At 37.0% G+C, this 18,339-nt stretch overlaps 1 protein-coding gene across 2 annotated transcripts in view; it reads left to right on the top strand.

Annotated features, from left to right (window-relative positions):
- Window positions 1–18,339, top strand: part of FRK (fyn related Src family tyrosine kinase) — a 52,296-nt gene that overhangs the window by 30,128 nt on the left and 3,829 nt on the right. For both annotated transcript variants that reach the window (XM_086743525.1, XM_010127227.2), the window contains 4 exons: window positions 736–899; window positions 1,506–1,674; window positions 11,849–12,007; window positions 17,023–17,204. In XM_086743525.1, the coding sequence (XP_086599651.1) occupies window positions 736–899; window positions 1,506–1,674; window positions 11,849–12,007; window positions 17,023–17,204 (674 nt within the window). The remainder of the gene's footprint in view (window positions 1–735; window positions 900–1,505; window positions 1,675–11,848; window positions 12,008–17,022; window positions 17,205–18,339) is intronic.

Here is an 18,339-nt window from a genome sequence, read left to right as displayed (position 1 = left end):
TTTCTTCCTTATATCTAGTCTAAATCTACCTCCCTCTGTTTTAAAACCATTACTCGTTGTCCTATCACAACAAGCCCTGCTAAAATGCAAGTAAATAGCCTACAGGAGATAAGGAGAGAAAAGTCTTGTTGATTAGGAAAGAACAGGTTAGAATAAAACATATTTTAATGGAAAAGGAGTCATCAGCTACTGGAGCATAACTGGTCTGGTTTTTACATATTGCAAACACATACAAAACTCAATAAAACCCATGGAAGATGTGAGCGCTTTTCAGAGAATCATGGCTGTGTGGAGGGTATTTCTGTTTTCTCTAAAATGCCTGCCAACCTCACAGCTGCTGTTTGGAATGTTAACACTGATAAATGAAACATTAAAAACTGATCAAATGATTACTGTGAATTAGATGTTCCTGGCTGGTTTTGATGTCCTAAAAGATAGAAAATATGAGCTGCCTCACAGAAGATGTATTTATATATTTTTGTGTCCGTTCTTATGGTGCGAGCAAGAATCTCTGAACCTGAATGGTTGAAGACCAATAGACTAGATATGTTAAGCTATCTAAACAGTGGGCTTTGATTTGAAAGACTTTTTTTTGTTGTTGTTATCTTTGAAATGAACACTATTTATTTTAAGTTCCTCACAGATACATTTAGGAACATTATGATGGTTTGGCCATAAGCTATATTGTACTACTGCTATAATTCCTGGAAACTTAATATATTTAAATCTTCCTAGTTTTTGATGGTGTATCTGTGAAGCACTACAGGATCAGAAAGCTGGATGAAGGAGGCTTTTTCCTAAGCAGACGGAAAACTTTTAAAACTCTGAGTGAGTTTGTTGACTACTACAGTAAGAACAGTGATGGCCTCTGCGTGGCGCTCGGAAAGCCATGCCTAAAGGTAAGAGTATTTTTTTGTAAGCTAACTCATTAGATATTAGTCATAAGGTGTTAATCCTGTATCTGCTTCTAGCATTTCAAAATGGTGATGATCTTCATATTTTCAGGAAGTTCTAGGTAGTGCTACAGTTTTGTTCTTGAAGCTGACATGTTACTAATAAAATACTATGCCATTTTGAATGACTCATTGTTGACAGGAGAAAATATGTCGAATAATGATTTATTAATACCTTTTAATAAATGTATATGGAGAGGAAATATCTAACTTCATTACTCTAGCTATCCGTAAATAATTACTGAGACAAAACCACAAGGTTCAGGCAAGCAATTCGTCACTGTTCAAAAAGCTTGCTAGAGGGATGATTTCTAATTTTTACTTTTAATGGCATGATATTTTCTTTAGAATATTTCTTATTTCTAACAAGAAGCACCCAGGATATGAGCTGTATTTTATGTTCTCAGCTTACTTCATCACGTGTGTGTACTTTGAGGAAACATTATTTGTATCAGTTGCGACTTTAAATGATATAATTAACAATGACTTGTGTATGCTGTTGAAAATATATTAGAAGTCTCAACTGTTGTATTATTTATTTTCTTTTACCAGGTACAAATTCCTCCTACTTTTGATTTGTCTTATAAAACTGTTGATCAGTGGGAGATTGACCGAAAATCTCTGAAATTGTTGAAAAAATTAGGATCTGGTCAGTTTGGTGAAGTATGGGAAGGACTGTGGAATAATACCACCCCCGTGGCAATCAAAACATTAAAACCAGGTATGTGAATTACTCTTGAATGCTACTAATGTGAAATGTTAGCGAGGGTGCTCCTTTAGTTTTTCAGTGCTACTGAAAAGAGAGCCTATACACATATGCAACCATTCCTAAAATCCATGCACTTAAACATGATGGTTAGTAAAGCTTAAGGTCCAGATATTCTTTGGTATTTTGAATTACAATTTTATACAATTTTCTGTTTCCATATGAGCTGAACTCATCTATGTTACATAAAAAGGCAACTCCAGCAGGGCCATCTTGTTTGTACAATATTGCTTGTATGGAATTGAATGACTACATTTCATCTGTAGGTGAAATAATTTATTTACTATGGATTTATCATCTGTATAATTTCTTCTAGTGATTAGATGCTATGTTATAACGATTCCTTTGGTAATACAAAATATATACTATGTTGAATTTGTATTGAAGAAGTGCTTCAATCTTAATTGAATAAAATTTTTCAAAGTTTTTGGTACATAAAATTAATACTCAATGTTTACATATTATATATGTTGCCAATACAGCTTTTATTGTTTTTCTTAATTTTTTTTCATTAACGTCAAGTAATTTGTGCATTTTAAATTGACAAGATAAAATAGCTGCCAGCAGATAGCAAGAGCCACATAGATAAGAAAGGTAGCCTGGATGATGTAAATGTTTTTAGAAAGAGACAACAATATAATGAGTTGTTGTTAATTTAAACAGTATGTGTTGAACATTAATGATCATGTTTCAGAAAGCAGAACAGATTCGGATCTTTGATTCAGAAGAATGACTAAATATGCTTGAGCCCTGCTTGAATGGTCTCCTGAACAGGAAGGATTTTAACCATGTGTTTTAAGGGCTATCTTGTATCAGGATATCGTTTCTGTTTTGGGACTTGCAAACTGAAAGCAAATAAGAACCTTTTTTTTTCTCTACTTAACTGAAATGAGCAAAACTGCTCAGATTAAAGGCCTTCTATAATTCATATGCAAGACAGCATGCTTTTTTCAGTGAACCGATGCATCTCCCTAGTGACGTAGTAAATGCAGAATCCATCTTGAAATCTTTGTTCATTTCTCTTTCCTAAGACAGTATCCACTAAGCCTATACCTTTTGTGACGGGGATCCATATGCTTATTTTTATTGACTTCCGAAACTACAAGTCTGAAACCAGTCTTTTTCTCCTTGTGTCTGACCTGAATATTTCGTTCTAAGGACAAGCCTATTATCTCTTGCCTTATTGTTGTGGTTTGGCTCTATCATGACACAGTTGCTTGCTCTTCCTCCCCTTCCCCAGCAGGACTGGGAAGAGAATTGGGAAGAAAGGAAAACTCATGGGTTGAGATAAAGACAATTTACTAGAATAGCAAAGGAAAATGACAGTAATAACAAAATATAGGGATACTAAAATACACAAAATGAACAATGCATGATTTCTCACCACCTGGCTTCCCAATGTCTGAGACAGCCCATCCTGAATAGTTATCACGGAAACGAAACCAAGCAGCAAGCAAAGGAGTGAGAGAGACAAATGCCTCCCTGGCCAACCCCACTTATATACTGAGCATGATGTTTACGGCATGGAATACTCTCTTTGGCCAGTTTGGGTCAACTGTTCTGGCTCTGTCCCTCCAAGCTTCTTGCCCCTGCCCGTTAGTGAAACCTGGAAAGCTGGGCAGTGTCCTTGGTCTCATTAGCAACAGCTCATAAGATCAGTGTGTTTATCAACATTCTTCACATATGAAATCCAAAACAGGTTGGCTACTGAGAGGAAAATTAACTCCATCCCAGCTGAAATCAGGACACTTGTACACCATGACTAAAGGGTGCCTATTATTCTCTTCCTCTTTACAGCAGTCTTGTACATACTAGAAAACTGTTATCAAATTCCTCTTTGGTCTTGTCTTCTTTAGGTTAAACAGCTCAACCAGATTCTTTGTGTATCTCAGATGTTTTAAATGTCATTGTTTTCAGATCTTTACTAGGCTTATTTGAGGTGGTAACCATATCTTTTTCCAAGTATGATGCTACAAGGAAGAACAAGTCTAGATGCATAAAGAGAGGGATTTCCTTCACGTTTCTGTCATGCTAAACCTTTGTTTAAACAGTCTAGTATGATGCTTGCCTCTCTTCTGCATACAACAAGAACCTTGTATTTCCATCTAAGTTTACTTTCCTTTTGTGATTTAATGCAACATCTGGACAAATATGTTTTATTGCAGAAGACTGAAGGGTTCTTCCTAAACTGTGAAATCTCTTGAACAATATTTAAAGAAGGAAAGTAATGAAGCTGAAATGAAGATGACGACTAAACTATCTTAAATTTCTGTGGCATTAAATTTTCTTTTTAGAAATTGTCTTTTGTTCCTCTTTAAGAAAATATGTGGCAATTAGCACTCTAGGAAAAGATTTGTTTCTCATCAAACAAAATAATTAGATTTTGAACAAATTGCAGTGCATGCATTTCTACTTATTTTCTTCACCAGGAAAGTGAAGCTGACATTTTTCTCGTATTATATATGCAAAAATGGGAAGCTATCTTAATAATATTTCATCTTCTTCTCTTAATATCTCATTTCAAAACGAATTCAGCTTTTCCTTCTGTATAATGAGGATAGTACATATTATCAGTTCTCTGTAAAACAGACTTCTACTTTAATAATGGATTCAGTTAAAACTGACAAGACTACTGAGAAACATATGAAATACTAGTGGCAAGTTCCAGCTGCAATTTACCTTCTTTTTTTTCCCTTTCTTTATTTTTCTTTTTGGTGCTGATCAGCTGAATGACTGCTACTAATACTCTACCTGAAGAAAAGGAAGAGTTAGTTAATTTTATATCTGAAACAGATTTTAATGTGTTTAAGGCCCAGATGATTTGTGGAGATATGTTCTTTGACTGTTGTTCAATTCATTATCCTTTTAATGTCTTGCTGACAAAGAACACAGTACTTCTAGAGCGACATGAGCATGAAAAGAAGAAGGGTTTCTTTTTTTTTGTTTCTATAATAGAATCATAGAATCGTAGAATAGTTAGGGTTGGAAGGGACCTTTGAAGGTGATCTAGTCCAAGCCTCCTGCAAGAAGCAGGGACATCTTCAAATAATAATAGAATGTCCTAAGAATGCACTTACAGAAGACTATAAAACAATAAATAATGGTTACATAAACTTCTTGAATAGGTTTGTTAGCTAAAAATTAAATTTTACACTGGAATAAACATAATGTTCACTGCAAATTTGTTATTATGTACAGACTAGCACAGTACAGAGGATGAAGCCCTTTCAACACTGATACTTTTTGTAGTATAATAGTTCAGCTGGGAAAAAGCACTTTTTCCATCTCATTTTTTTTCACTCTAGTCTGCCTCATCAACAGTAGCTATCTCACTCATTTCACAGTGGGTTATATTGAGTTAGGGCTGACACAAGCCCCACCTGGATGTGATGCTTGCATAGCAGAGAATTTGTGATCTAATACAGTGATAGGGAAGTCGTGCATTGCACTTAGTGATGCTCAGGATGAAGACTTTGATTCTCAAAGCCATCTTGATACATTACATAAGTAATACTGAATCTCTTATCACTGTACTTTGTGAACTGTATCATTCTACAAAAACAGTTCGAACAGTCTCAAATGGAAGCTTTTAACCTTACGGTATCCTTCTCTAGGGAATTATGCTCTTCTACACAATGTTTTTCACCATTTGGAGTGCTTCACTGTAATAAATTAGCACATTGGTTTTCCATAGCTTGTTCTCATCGTTACTCATGAGGAATAACATTTCAATGATTAAAGAAAAACCCCAATACCCTCACCCTAATCTGAGTAATAAATGCTTAGCTTGGTACTAATAAAATTACAGCAAAGGCTAAGTCTGGTGATTTAATTAATAATAATATATAGATGATAAGTGAATGGAAAACATAATAGTTCATGAGTAATCAAGAAATGCATCATGTTATATCTCGATGATTGAAACTTCCAATATTCACATAGGCAATATTTCAGGCTTTAAGTGTATCGTACTGTAAAATGATCCTCTTCCATTGCTTGGCTCAAAGATCTAAATTAATTGTCTTTACATTGCGGGAGGAGGGCATCTGTTTTAAATCAAAGTATTTTTGCTAAGCTGCTTTACAGTGTAGACCCACTGGAAAAGAAAGGCATCAGAACAACAAAGGAGTGTGATCAACTGTAAGTGATCTGGCAAATATAAGGAATTGAGATAGAGAGGGTTCTATTAAAATGGTTTTGTGACCAGAAAAATTGTGACATAGAACCATGCTCTCATTTCCAAGCAGGAGCAAGTTAAGCAAGTAAGGTAATCACATAGCAAACAGTAGAGAAGAACATCCTGCAATCAGTACATTATAGAGTTATAGGCCTGAAGGCCAGAAGGGATTTCTGCTAGGTTGAGTTTTTCTGTTGAGTGTTATTTTGCAGAGTATATCTGTCCTAGATTACATGTAGTCTGAATACTTTGCTGTTATATGCTGTTACATTTCACTTCTCTGTTGAGATAGAGTATTTATATTTAATCAAAACACAGCTTGTTCTTGACTAGATAATAACTAGAAGTCTTCTAGTCCTGAGATGGAGGCACAGAGAGATTGCCTCTATGTCTTTGACAGTTTTTATCTATGGTATATCACTATGCCTGTAAGAATGTGGGCCTAATTTATCATCTGGATTTACCTGATATCTTCTCTTTAACTCTTGTTATATCTTCTTGTAATAAAATAAAAGCCTCCTCGTATGCATTATTTTTTCTTCCTATTCTGGGGGTACATACAGAGTGAGTTAAATAAATTTTCAATGATCTCTAAAAAGGCTAAATATGTTTTTTTCTTTTTTTTGTTATGTGATACTCACCTAATTTCTCAAACAGTTTTTCTGGACTTACACTAATTTCTAGCTATTGCTGCTAAAAGGCTTAAAATGACTGTGGTTAGGTAGATGACCTTCCAACCTGTAGGAACAATTAAACTCTCCGAGTTCTGGTGAAATGCCAGTGATGGACTTTTAAAGGAGCCATTTCTCACGTGGTAGAAATATGTGATTCCTGGCTTGTGAGTAATTAGGGTATTGAGAAATTTGTTTCCATTCCAATTTGAAGCAAGAGCCAATTTTTCAGATATTGTACACAAACTAGAAATCTCACAAGTGTTTCTTTCAGAAACATTGATATGTATCATACTACCTACATTTTTCCTATTTTTAGGCATCTAACATCTGTGATGTATCAGGCTTTTTTAATAATCAGTGGTAAGAAATAGGCACTTAGATATCAGATAAATCACACTATAGATTAGAAATGTATGTTACAATGTTAAAGCATGTTTCTTTCCGTTGATTGTAAAGTCTGGACAATTAACTCAGATCTAGGTGTCTGAATAATCACCTACAGTTGGAGGAAGTGAATCCAGCTACCAATAGTGTTCTGTAATTCCACAGAATTTAAAACAGTAGGAAAACTGAGGATAATGTCAAGCTGGTGGAGCCTCTGAGACCTTGAACTGGTCAGAGGCCTGGGAGCCCTCTGACCAAGAACTGCAGACAGATTGAGGTTCCTAAGGAGGCCATGGGAACTGTCCATCTTCTGATGAATCTGGTGGGGTGTCATTTCACCCTCTGCCTTTATGATTATGGAGTATCACAGACCTATAGATATTATTGAAACAATCTGTTGATCACTGTGACTATAAACTAAAAGCAGCAGTAATGTGATGCCTTCATTCAGATGGTTCTCTTATCTGTTCACTGGTATTTGACTCTGCTTTGGAGACATCTGTGAGATTTTATCAGCCAAAAAAATAGTGATGGATATGTGAATAAAAAAACCCAGAACACAAGAACATCTTTGCTTTAAGGAACTTCTCTGACTTTTGAGTTGTTGACCCACAGTCATCAAAAAGGTGTAGGCATCAGCAGATAGGAAAATGGTCTGGAAGGCAGCAATTGCTATTTCTCTTCTTGGCTTTGTACAGCACTGTCTTGCCGAACGTGTCATTTCACATTTCTTTTTTTATTTCCTCACTGAGACATTATTTTTTCTATTTAAGTGGAAGTCATTGCAGTAGGGATTTGCACTTTTTTTCCTGTGCTGAGTGTGATGGATTCTCTAGAACCTATTGTCTCGGCTAGCATGCTTCTCCAACTGTCAATGTGTAAAGCAGACATCTATCATCACCAATTAATTGTATCTGAGAAAGTTCCTTATTCCTGTTCAAGTTGACAGATGCATTTGTCATTATCATATTGTAAAACATCTCCCAAGCTTCTCTCTTTGTATGGAAGCTGCTCAAGCATATTTTTTTTTTAGGAAGCTTTCTCAAAATAGTTTCTGGGTTGGACTGTCAGTAGAGGTTTTAATAACATTTTCAGTTCTTCAATATGTTGTGTCTTTAGTGCATATGGAGTGTAAAAAGCTTTGCACTCAGGAAAGTCTGGCAATTTCCCTAAACAAAGAAATTATTTTATTCCATTTAGTTCAGTATATAACCTTACACTAACTTGTAAGTTCACTTCTGTATGGTGAGAAAGCTGCATGAGAATTGTCAAATGTCTATCTCATTCTCCTGTTAACAGGAGTAGATTACAATCAGTCTTTTGTGTTACCAAGAACTTGTACTTCTTAATGTTATTTCTTTATTATGCGTAAGCTTATTCAGACTATTACAGTATATGCTCAATGTGCTCTGTACGTAAGTTCATTTTGTATAAAATTATTCAGAAGACAAGGTTGCTCTGAAGTACAAGGTTACTTTGAAGTCATTTGGGAAGGTTTATTGAAAGTTGCAAACAAAGAGTCTTTGGAGGGACTTATCAAATATTTAAGTGCCACTTACATTTAGGCCAGTGGAAGCTACATAAAAATAACCGACCTTTCTCTCTAACTTGTTTCCAAATTATCAGTGTTCATCTTATAGTATGAAGCTTCCTCAATTCTAGAATAAAATATTTTCAGAAAGAAAGTAATCAGAACTGATATGCCTGCTTTACGTAGGCTTAAATTAGAGATTATTTCTGGCAAAGCAGCACATCATAGAACACATCAAAGAAACACATTCCAACACTTTGTTCTTAAGAAGGACTTTGACATTTACAAAAACATTTTTCATTCAGAAAATAAATTATCAAACCCATATTTTCTTCATATACTGATCAACATATTCCAAAACTGGTGTCTTACATGAGGGATACTTGTTTCAGCAAAGGCTTCTGTTAACTAGTTGGTTTTTGATTGAGTGGTTTCTACTTACAGTAATCTCCTCTTCATACTGTGTTTACCACTTACATCTGAAAATGTATACTTCATTAAGAACACACGTAATTCAACTACAAACTAAAAAATCCCAGTTATTTGAAACATCATGTGGCATATATTTTATATTATTCATTTATATAAACTTCCTCAAATAAATATATTGTAACTTTTTTTGCCAGTGTTGTGACAGGCTTTATCTAACTAATTTGTAACAAGCATGTTTGCTTGTTTTTAGAGGCAATTTTTACTTTGCCTTTCTAGTTGCTAAAACCTAATCTTGGACAAAACACTGATAAAGACATTTTTCATTTTTTTTAACTTGCATCCAATCTACTTATAAACTACAGTATAAGAGCTACAAGACTCCAGAGGGTTTTGGTTACTACCTGCTACTTGTGCCATTTAAAGAGATAAACTAAGTAAAGCTGAAGGTCACGTATGCTCTGTAAAATATGAAGGAAATTCTTATTGATCTTTGTAACTTTTTTTTTTTTACCATTATTAATTACTTTGACAGTGTAAAGAAGGATTTGCTGCTATTCAGCTAAAAGAGCATTTCCCTCCTGATCAACTTATTGGAAGTTGTCATATGTGAAAAACATGTTGTGTGCTTTCAGTTTATTGGAAGAAGTTTACAGCATGATTAAACTGAGAGATTCCTTGTAGGCAAACTTTGATGATGGGAACAAATCAGACTGTCATTTTCTATGGTGTGAAGAAATCCTGTATAATGATCCACAGAGAGCAGGTGATTTGGTAAGACCCCAAGTTAGCAAATACTTTATCCTTTTTAGGATCAATGTGTCATATTTTGGCACTGATGCTAAATCACTAGTCATGCTTATGCATTTACCTTCAGAGGCACAATACCTCACACCATGCAGCTTCTCTCTAGACTTTAGGATGATTTCAATGACAAATGCATATATCTAGAAAAGAGTAAGTAAATGGATCACAATATTAAATCAGTATCAAAGTGAGTCCAAACCCTTTAAAGGCAATCCTAGGCTTTTTTTTTTAAAAAAAAAAATCTAGGATTGGTGGAAAGTTCAAATAAAGCTCCAAAGATTGTGCTGCTTTACATAGGAAAAGGACAAAGCATTAGTATTACAGATATTTGGGGTTTTTTTTCCGCCTCACTGCTTTATCCTGACCAAGTATGAGTCATTTACTTTTCATGCAGGCCCCCACTTTCCTCTGACAGTGACAAGAGGAAATGGGTATAGCCTGTACCTGTTGAGGAGATGTGTTACTGGCTGCTATCCATTTATTGATAGCATGGAAATCCACTGCCTTTCACCATCACTTCTAATGACATCCTATAAAGTATTGTCAAATTGGACCCCGTGGGATTGCCAAGGAAAGTATGAGGAGACAGGGGAAGGAGCACCTGTCCCTTTCAATAACGTTTGCTCTCACAACTTGCAATGTCAAGTGGCTGTTTTTTCATAAAGTCTATGTCAGAAGCATTTCTGAGTCATTCCTCTTGCACTGATGTACATCATTGCTGTGTTTTGGGAAATAGGTTGGAGCACTTTTCAGGAGTCAGCAGTCAAGGCAGATGTTGGGTGAAGGTGGCCCAAGCTGATTTGCCAGTTCCTTCTGCGGAACAGATTTTCTGGTGGAGTTTTATTGTTGAGCCATTTAGCATCCTCCCAGCATTTCACTTAATTTAAACATCCATGTTTGGAACAGAGCCAAACTCCCAAATGAACTTTGTCACTTATCTAATGTTAAAAAACCATAAAATAAAGACTCTTACTCTTGCAGCCTTGGCTTCTCAAATGACTCTGTCTGCTTACACTAACAAAAGAGCTTGTTTTTAAACATGGCATTGAGCAGACTAGACTCAGGTAGATTTTTTTTCCTAAACCTTCACTGTAATCTTTTCTTAATGAAACTATTTTGATTTGGGAGAAAGGAAACATTTGAGTAGCTGGATAATTTCCTGTTTGTTTGTAACAGGTATTGTGAAGTAGATGTTATTTACCATCTTTCTCAAACGTGAGAATATCTGATCACTACTGAATCATCGATACAGAAAGCTCTTCTTCCTTATTTTTTCATATTTTTTTCTAATTGGTCCCTTATTCAGGACATATGAGCTCTAATGCTAGATTTGCCACTGGCTTTAGCTCCCAGACTCATTTCCGTATTGTTTCTTTGGCATAGCTTATGCATTGACTTGCTGTGTATGTGAATAGAATTAGGGATATTATGACCTTAATGTAACACTTAAAAAGTTGGGACCATTAGCTGTTAAGATATTTCCACATTTAAGGGAGTGTAAAATTACTGTTATATATGTGCATACATTGGTATTTCTAATAAGGCTGTTCGAAATCACTATGAGAATATTTGTATGTATGTATCTTATGTGAACATTATAGATAGTTATTTGTATTTATGTATATAAAATGCACACATCCACGCCTTATCTGCTAAAGTGATTTCAATGCTTTCAGGCTTTGGTTGCTGAAGCAGAAAAAATAGTGCAACAAATTCTTATTGCAGCACTATAATTCTGTCAGAAATTTTATATTCATTACCTATACACTCTTACCTCAGTTTCTGAATGTTTTATTAACAAGTTGTAACATAAGTGTTTGCTTAAATAATATCAGTTAACATTCTAGACTTACTCTTTTTATGCGTGGGGGAGGTTAATTTTAGCTTTTGTATTTCTAGTGGCTGGAACACATATGTTCTCTGTCCCTGTGCAACTGGCATGTTTCACTCATTAACTGTTTATTTCAGCTGCACTGTCTGTTTTCTGTGGGAACTGTGAAGATTTGGGATGCTAATGTACTTTGAAAGACAGAAAACAATATCTAAGTTATTCCCTTAAGACTGCCAGGCTGGTAGGAAGGCCTTTAATAACCTCAGTGTATGTTTTATTATATGCTATCGTTTCAGGTTCAATGGATCCACAGGACTTTCTGAGGGAAGCACAAATAATGAAGAACTTAAGACATCCAAAGCTTATACAGCTTTATGCTGTTTGTACTTTGGAGGACCCAATTTATATTATTACTGAGCTGATGAGATACGGAAGTCTTCTAGAATACCTTCAAAGTAAGCAAATAACTGTAAACTCATTTCAAGGGGTGCCACAGCTGTCAGTTTAGTAATAACTAACGTAAAAGATAGAAGTACAACACTATGATTTAATATAAAAGCTACGTTATTTGTCGCTTGTGGGGATGAGAAAAGAGGAGAGAAAGAGGTTTATGAATTTTTGAGATGCCAAAAGTACTTGAGAAGTAGGAGAGAATCACATTCACAGTTTGATTCTTGCCTTATAATGACTCATATTTTTCCACCCAGTTCTATGAGTCGATGGGAATATACACTGACAGAATAAAAATGTAAGCATACAGAAGGTTAGGTCATCATATTTGACATGAAATAGAGGCACTTCCGCAAAATGTACTTAACGGCTTTGAAATCTATTACTAGGCAGGGATAGCCTTTCACTGTGAATTTGTCCCTTGCCTGTCACATCGGGGCTTTTATCTCAGCAGCACTTCAAAGTGCTCTTTTGAAGGCAAATAATAATTAAAAATAAAGTTGTACAGCCTGGAACAGACTAGCATAATGATCGCACTTTAAGTTCACCCCTGCTATTGAGAAATGCTTCATTCTAGTGTTCTTATCCATTTTCAGTTTAGCGGATGTCTCTGAGATGCTAAATATCTCTAAGGCTGTAATGATCTCTTGAAGACAAAATGTTCGCTGAGGTTGTCTTGCTAAATTTCTTTTCTGTCTCTAGCCCATAAGGCAAAGCCCTGTGAAATACCACAGGCAGTATTCACCCTAACACTCGCCTTCCCCTATCTTCTCTGTGGAACCATTTTTAAAGTGATGCTCAGTCCAGGGACGATTACAGCCAAAGAAATCTCTGGTAAAGGGACAGCCCCAGCAGGAGCTGCGCAGAGAGGCCCTGCAAGAAGCGTGGGCCAGATCATCTAAAGGTTTGTAGCATTTAGTGGGCAGAGGCAGCAAGGCACAGATTTCTTTTAAATTCTCATCTTTAGTGCCTTTGTGTGCAGATTGCTGCTTATCTGATTGAAAGGGCCTGTCAGGAAATGATTGCTGTGCATGAAAACATACATTGCACTGGAGAAATAGCTCAGAGAAAGCCAGGATGAGTCACAGGTATTGCAGAGGTGAAAATGGGCCTGTTTGTGCACGGGGTACAACATGTCCAGGACACATCAGTGCTGCAGCCTGCGTGTAGATCAGTTGCCAGAATACACACAGCAGCTGCCCTTGCTGTAGGCAGCGCATGTACGCAGCCGGAGCTTTGCCTAAGCGCTCGTTCCTGTAGCCCTGCATCAGAGAGACCGTGGAAAATCAGTTGGTTTCCAGGCAGCCGTCAAGATAACTGTAAAAATGGCCAGTTGAAACCCAGCCTAGTGATATCTCTCCTTGTCTGATGGCCTAGGGACAGCGGGATAGACAGAATTAAGAGGTGGAGGCAGAGATCCAGGTGCTTTGATAGGTGCTGGTCAGAGAAAAGTCATTGCCATCAGCGAGAGTAATAAGGAAAGAGATTTGAAGCTTGCGTAAAGCTTTCTGACTGGAAGTGATATGTATTGGCTGGCAGTCAGTGCACAGCTCCTGATAAGCATTCTTGAGGCTCAGCCACTTCAGGAAGCAGGAAAACATTTCCGAAAGGCTGCTGTCTCTGTGTGCACTGTGGGTCAATATGGCAAACTGGAACAGAGGGAAAGTCCAGAGATCATTCTTTGGTTAAAATTCCCCTCCTAGAAATGCATGGTATGTTTTTCCAGCTTTGAAATCTAATATTTCATGCATAGTGACTATCGTATTCCACCATAACGACAGCTACTTAATAATGACGGCCATGTGAATTCCCTGTGCACCTTGTGAGTGTACTTTGGGATACTTCTTGATGGACATGGCTATGCAGAGTTATTGAGCTGCCACCAGTATGAGAAAGATGCAACTGAAAACTTTTCTTTGTTATTGGATGTGAATGAAATTGTCATAAATGTGTGAGTTTTTTTATCAATTCTGATAGATGTAGGGGGACCCAGTCTTGAAGTTCAGTGAATTATTACAGAGGAAATGCTCTCAACTGGGGAAAGTGCTGCTTATTTATTTATTTATTGTCAGGTATATGTCAATGAGAATATTTTCCTGTCTTTCCTATATGAGATACTGTGATTGATTGACTAGAACAGGGTGCAGACCCTAAGCCTTCTTTAATATTTTCTCTAATAAATTTTTCATATAAGGGCAATAGTTTTGTCAAAAAAATATTTGTAAAAAAGGACATGGAGGCACTACATTTTCTTTATAAGATAAAGAATAAGCCATGGAAAGGTTTTATAAATTCACCAGTAATGCCTGGTTTTGAGTGTGGAAGTTATATTAACTTTAGTTTTTTGTTATAGTTGTTTCTCCTTTAAAACAAACTAAAGCACATGTATACCCATAGGAATACAGCTGTAAACTCTTCCAGCCTGCTCTGAACCAGCCAGATGGGGTCTGGAGACCTCTGTGGTTATACTAATGCAGTGCTGTACTTGAACTTGTGTACTTTGTCTGGCCCAACCTGGGATTTTGGAGGTATAGTCAGAAATCTTTATGAAACAAATATACATGATGTGCACTTCAGATCCCAGAGAGACCTGTACTTTCATCCTCTATATTTGTGCACAGTTTGCAGCTCCTGATCAGCTGAGGCTCCTCCTTACAGCTTTCCCTTCTTTAGCTCCAGAACAGAAGCAGCACAGAACGAGCTCTCAGAGAAACCCCCCAACAAATATTGCAGCAGCCAGGGCAACGGCGACCTCTTCCCTACCTCAGCCCACATGCTAAAGGCAGTAGCTCAGCCTGGTCTGGGATCCCAATGGAATAAATAGTCTTTCAGCCACAATTCCACTATTAGAAGTGGATCTCGCCCTTGTTTGTTAACATGGTGCACCAGTGTGTCCTGCAGGGAACAAGACAAGGAGGGTTTAGCAGCTCTAACTACTATTCTGCACTGAAGCAGCTTATTAAACATGAGGCTTATGAGTCATTCTGTTTTGCTGTGACATTGCCATGTTCTGCCTCTTGGAGCAAGCTTGTTTCAGGCCAGCCTGGAGCATCAGCAGAGGAGTGACAAACCTGTGCTCGAGTCTGTCTGCATCCTTGTCTGCTTTCACCAGGAGGTAGTTCACTGCCTGTGCAGATGAAGGAGCAGTGTGACAAGGAACATGGAGGGAGAGATTTTAGACTGAGTCACATAAGCTAGTCTCCAAAACCCAGGTACTCATGCAATGTACTTGTATATATTTAGTTATTTTCTGGTTAAATACAACATAAGCATAATTTGTGGATTTATATCTTTGTCCAGCAAGCTGAATAATAAATATTATTATTTATTAAATATTATTCTGCCATCTATCAGATCTGCAAAACTTCAGAGTATTATATTATTCTCTAGCCTGATGATGGATTTTCTTGATGGATCAGCCACAGATTTTTCACATAGCTTGATTTTTCTCCCTCTGTCTTTTAAAGGTCAAGGCAGCTACTAAACATGTGTATGGGAGAGGAAAAGACTTTCTGAGTCAGCAACAGAAGTAAATAATCTTAGTGCTGGATTATCATGACAATGAGTTTAGCCTCAAAAATGAAGTAGGACAATATACAAACAGGGCAAATTTAATAATTAAAAATTCATTTATTTTACCTATTTGTCTCATAACATCCAGATGAGCACTAAATTCAAGGCCTGGAGATTGCAAAATGGATTAGTAAACAATGGAATTTTACACTCTTCATAAGGAGTGATTGCAAAATTAGGTCAGCTAAAATGCCAGAGCTGGAGCAGGCTATGTGAAACAATGCTAAGACACACTTTCACTATGAATCAATGCAAAATAAGCAACAGAAAACTGCCAGCTACGACAGTTTTATGTCTTTAACACAGGGGCAGTAAGGAAAAGCCACCATCCTCAGTGAGAAAGGAGAACTTCCAACAAACATAGCAGCAAACACTCAGCTTTTTGATACTGTTAAAGTTCTGAAACAGAAAGTTGAAACTGTTTTGAATATTAGAGGCTACAGAGGTAGGCACTCATGCTTCAGTGCTGCAGTGTTTGCGTTTGGGTGACTGATGCTTGAGCATTAACACTGATTTGGCTTACCTAGATTACCTTGGGATATAAATTCTTTGCTATGAGGAAGTCAGCTGTCCCTAAAATCTCACAAAGGCCCTGAATTTGAGTTCTCATGTGTTATATCCCAATGGCTTTTTTTTTTTTTTTGGGGGGGGGGGTACATTTCTAACTAATTTGGGCTGCAGTTTTTCATGGCCTGGGGCTCTTTCCTTCATTTGGGGAAGCAAGTTACTCTCTTCAAAATTCTTCTACTGTGTTTGAACAGCTCACCTTTTATTGCCAAATCTCTATTTCTGGGACTTGCTGATCTTACAGTGGTGGGAATGGCATGCACATTGCTTCAGAAAGTTCTACAAGAGAAGCAGGCAGCTTGAAAGCAGCTCAAGGAGTCCTGCTGTTGAGTAACAGCGACAGGAATAACAGTGTGAAGCAGTCAAGTGGACTGAAAAGTGAAAATGAGAGTTACACTTAACAGCAGATGGTATATTTTGTAGTAAGAGTCATTGGAGCACAGGGAACAAGGATAATATTGTGCTTTTCCAATTTTAGTCAGCTTTGTCTACATTCAGTGAGTACTGACATTAACTCTTACAGTTTGTAATGGGTTATGCAGTTGTCAGAAAACCAAACATCTGCATTACTGGTAAATAAACATCTTTTTTTTTTTTTATTCTGTCAGCAGCTCCTTCCAGGCCTAGGTCAACTGCTGCATTTAGTATCTAATCTTTTAAAGAAGATGGGACAGGCATTGTTACTCAGTTATAGTGACATTAGCAGCATGACTTTAAGAAGTATCATTCACTAACCTCAGTCATTTGGCCAAGCTGTTACTTTATTGTATTGCATGGTTTTATTGATTTGTGCTGGCTATTTGAACCACTCACCTGTTACATTATTTATATCTGAATATCATAAATATTATGTTATCTTTGTCATCTTCTTTTTAAACAGAAGATGCAGGCTCCCAAATCTTCCTACCAGATCAAGTAGACATGGCTGCTCAGGTGGCTTCCGGGATGGCTTACCTTGAATCTCAGAACTATATCCATCGGGATCTGGCAGCCAGGAATGTTCTTGTTGGTGAACACCGTGTTTACAAAGTGGCAGACTTTGGACTTGCAAGAGTTTTTAAGGTGGGTTGTGAGAAGGCGAGCTGGCTCTAATTTAACTCTGGGGAACAAGGTGAAAGAGGTTAACTAAAGGATGAACTGTAGCCTCTGAATTGCTGGGTTCAGGGAAGAGGCATGCCCAGGGAGAAAAGAACGTACTCAGCTGTATCCTTTAGCTGCCATATCCTATGCAAGCTTAGAAGCTGGCCTGTGCCCTTGTGTCAGTCTGAAGATGGAATCCCAGTGCCTGCTTCCTCCTCAGCCACTAAGGAAGGAGCCTGGCAAGCAACACTCTTTGCTGCACCACCTTTATCCACAACACTAGTGTCTGCCACATGGTGAGACATCACAGGAATGATGGCAAAATTATATTCCTGAGCCTGTAAGGGAAGGCATATGAAAATGTATTGACAGCTGTTCTCTCCTTGTTCGCGTCCCCGCTGGCTCCATGATGCTTGCGAGTGCAGGTAGTAATCATAAAAGGCTCTTATTCCTCTCCACAGCTAACAGCGGAGTTCATAAAGTGAGCTCTCAGAGATTTAAATCTGATGCAGCTTCAAGTTCTTTGCCATTGCACTGTTTTATTTCTCTAGCCCTTGAGGATGTGGAGTGCCAAGTAATGCTGACCAAGATCACCCTAGGAAAGAGCTGTGGTTTAGAAATGAGATTTCCTACCTCTGAAAATAATTTGATCAGAGTTCAAAAGATGTGATTTGCCATATTTTATGGATTTCAATATGTAATCCATAATTTCTGAGCTCTGTTATTGTTTTTATTGATTTATGTTCTTGCACTGAGAAGGAAAAACAGAAAAAAGCCCTTTGCTTCTCATTTGGTTTTTTTTCATTCAAGCAGCAGAAATTGAAGTTTATAACATAGTTGGATTTATTACGTACTATAGAAGTATAGAATAGAATAATGGCTTGACAATGGCATCAAGGGACTTTGAAAGTGCTTTTTGCTTAATTTTGATTCTTCTAGTTATGCATAAGTTTAGATTGCACATTTTTTAACATGAAAAATATATATTTTTAAATGAACTATGCTTACAATGGATATTTCTCCTCTGTCCTCACTAGAGGGGGTAATAATTTACAACTGTTGACATTTCTGGTTAAGATTGAACTTTACTAAAATAATCTGTCATAAAGCCATCTTG

The sequence above is a fragment of the Chlamydotis macqueenii genome, chromosome 3, assembly GCF_036417535.1.
Source record: "Chlamydotis macqueenii isolate bChlMac1 chromosome 3, bChlMac1.mat, whole genome shotgun sequence".
Taxonomy (NCBI): Eukaryota; Metazoa; Chordata; class Aves; order Otidiformes; family Otididae; genus Chlamydotis; species Chlamydotis macqueenii.
The sequence above is the reverse complement of the archived record's forward strand: the minus strand, read 5'-3'. Positions and strand labels throughout refer to the sequence as shown.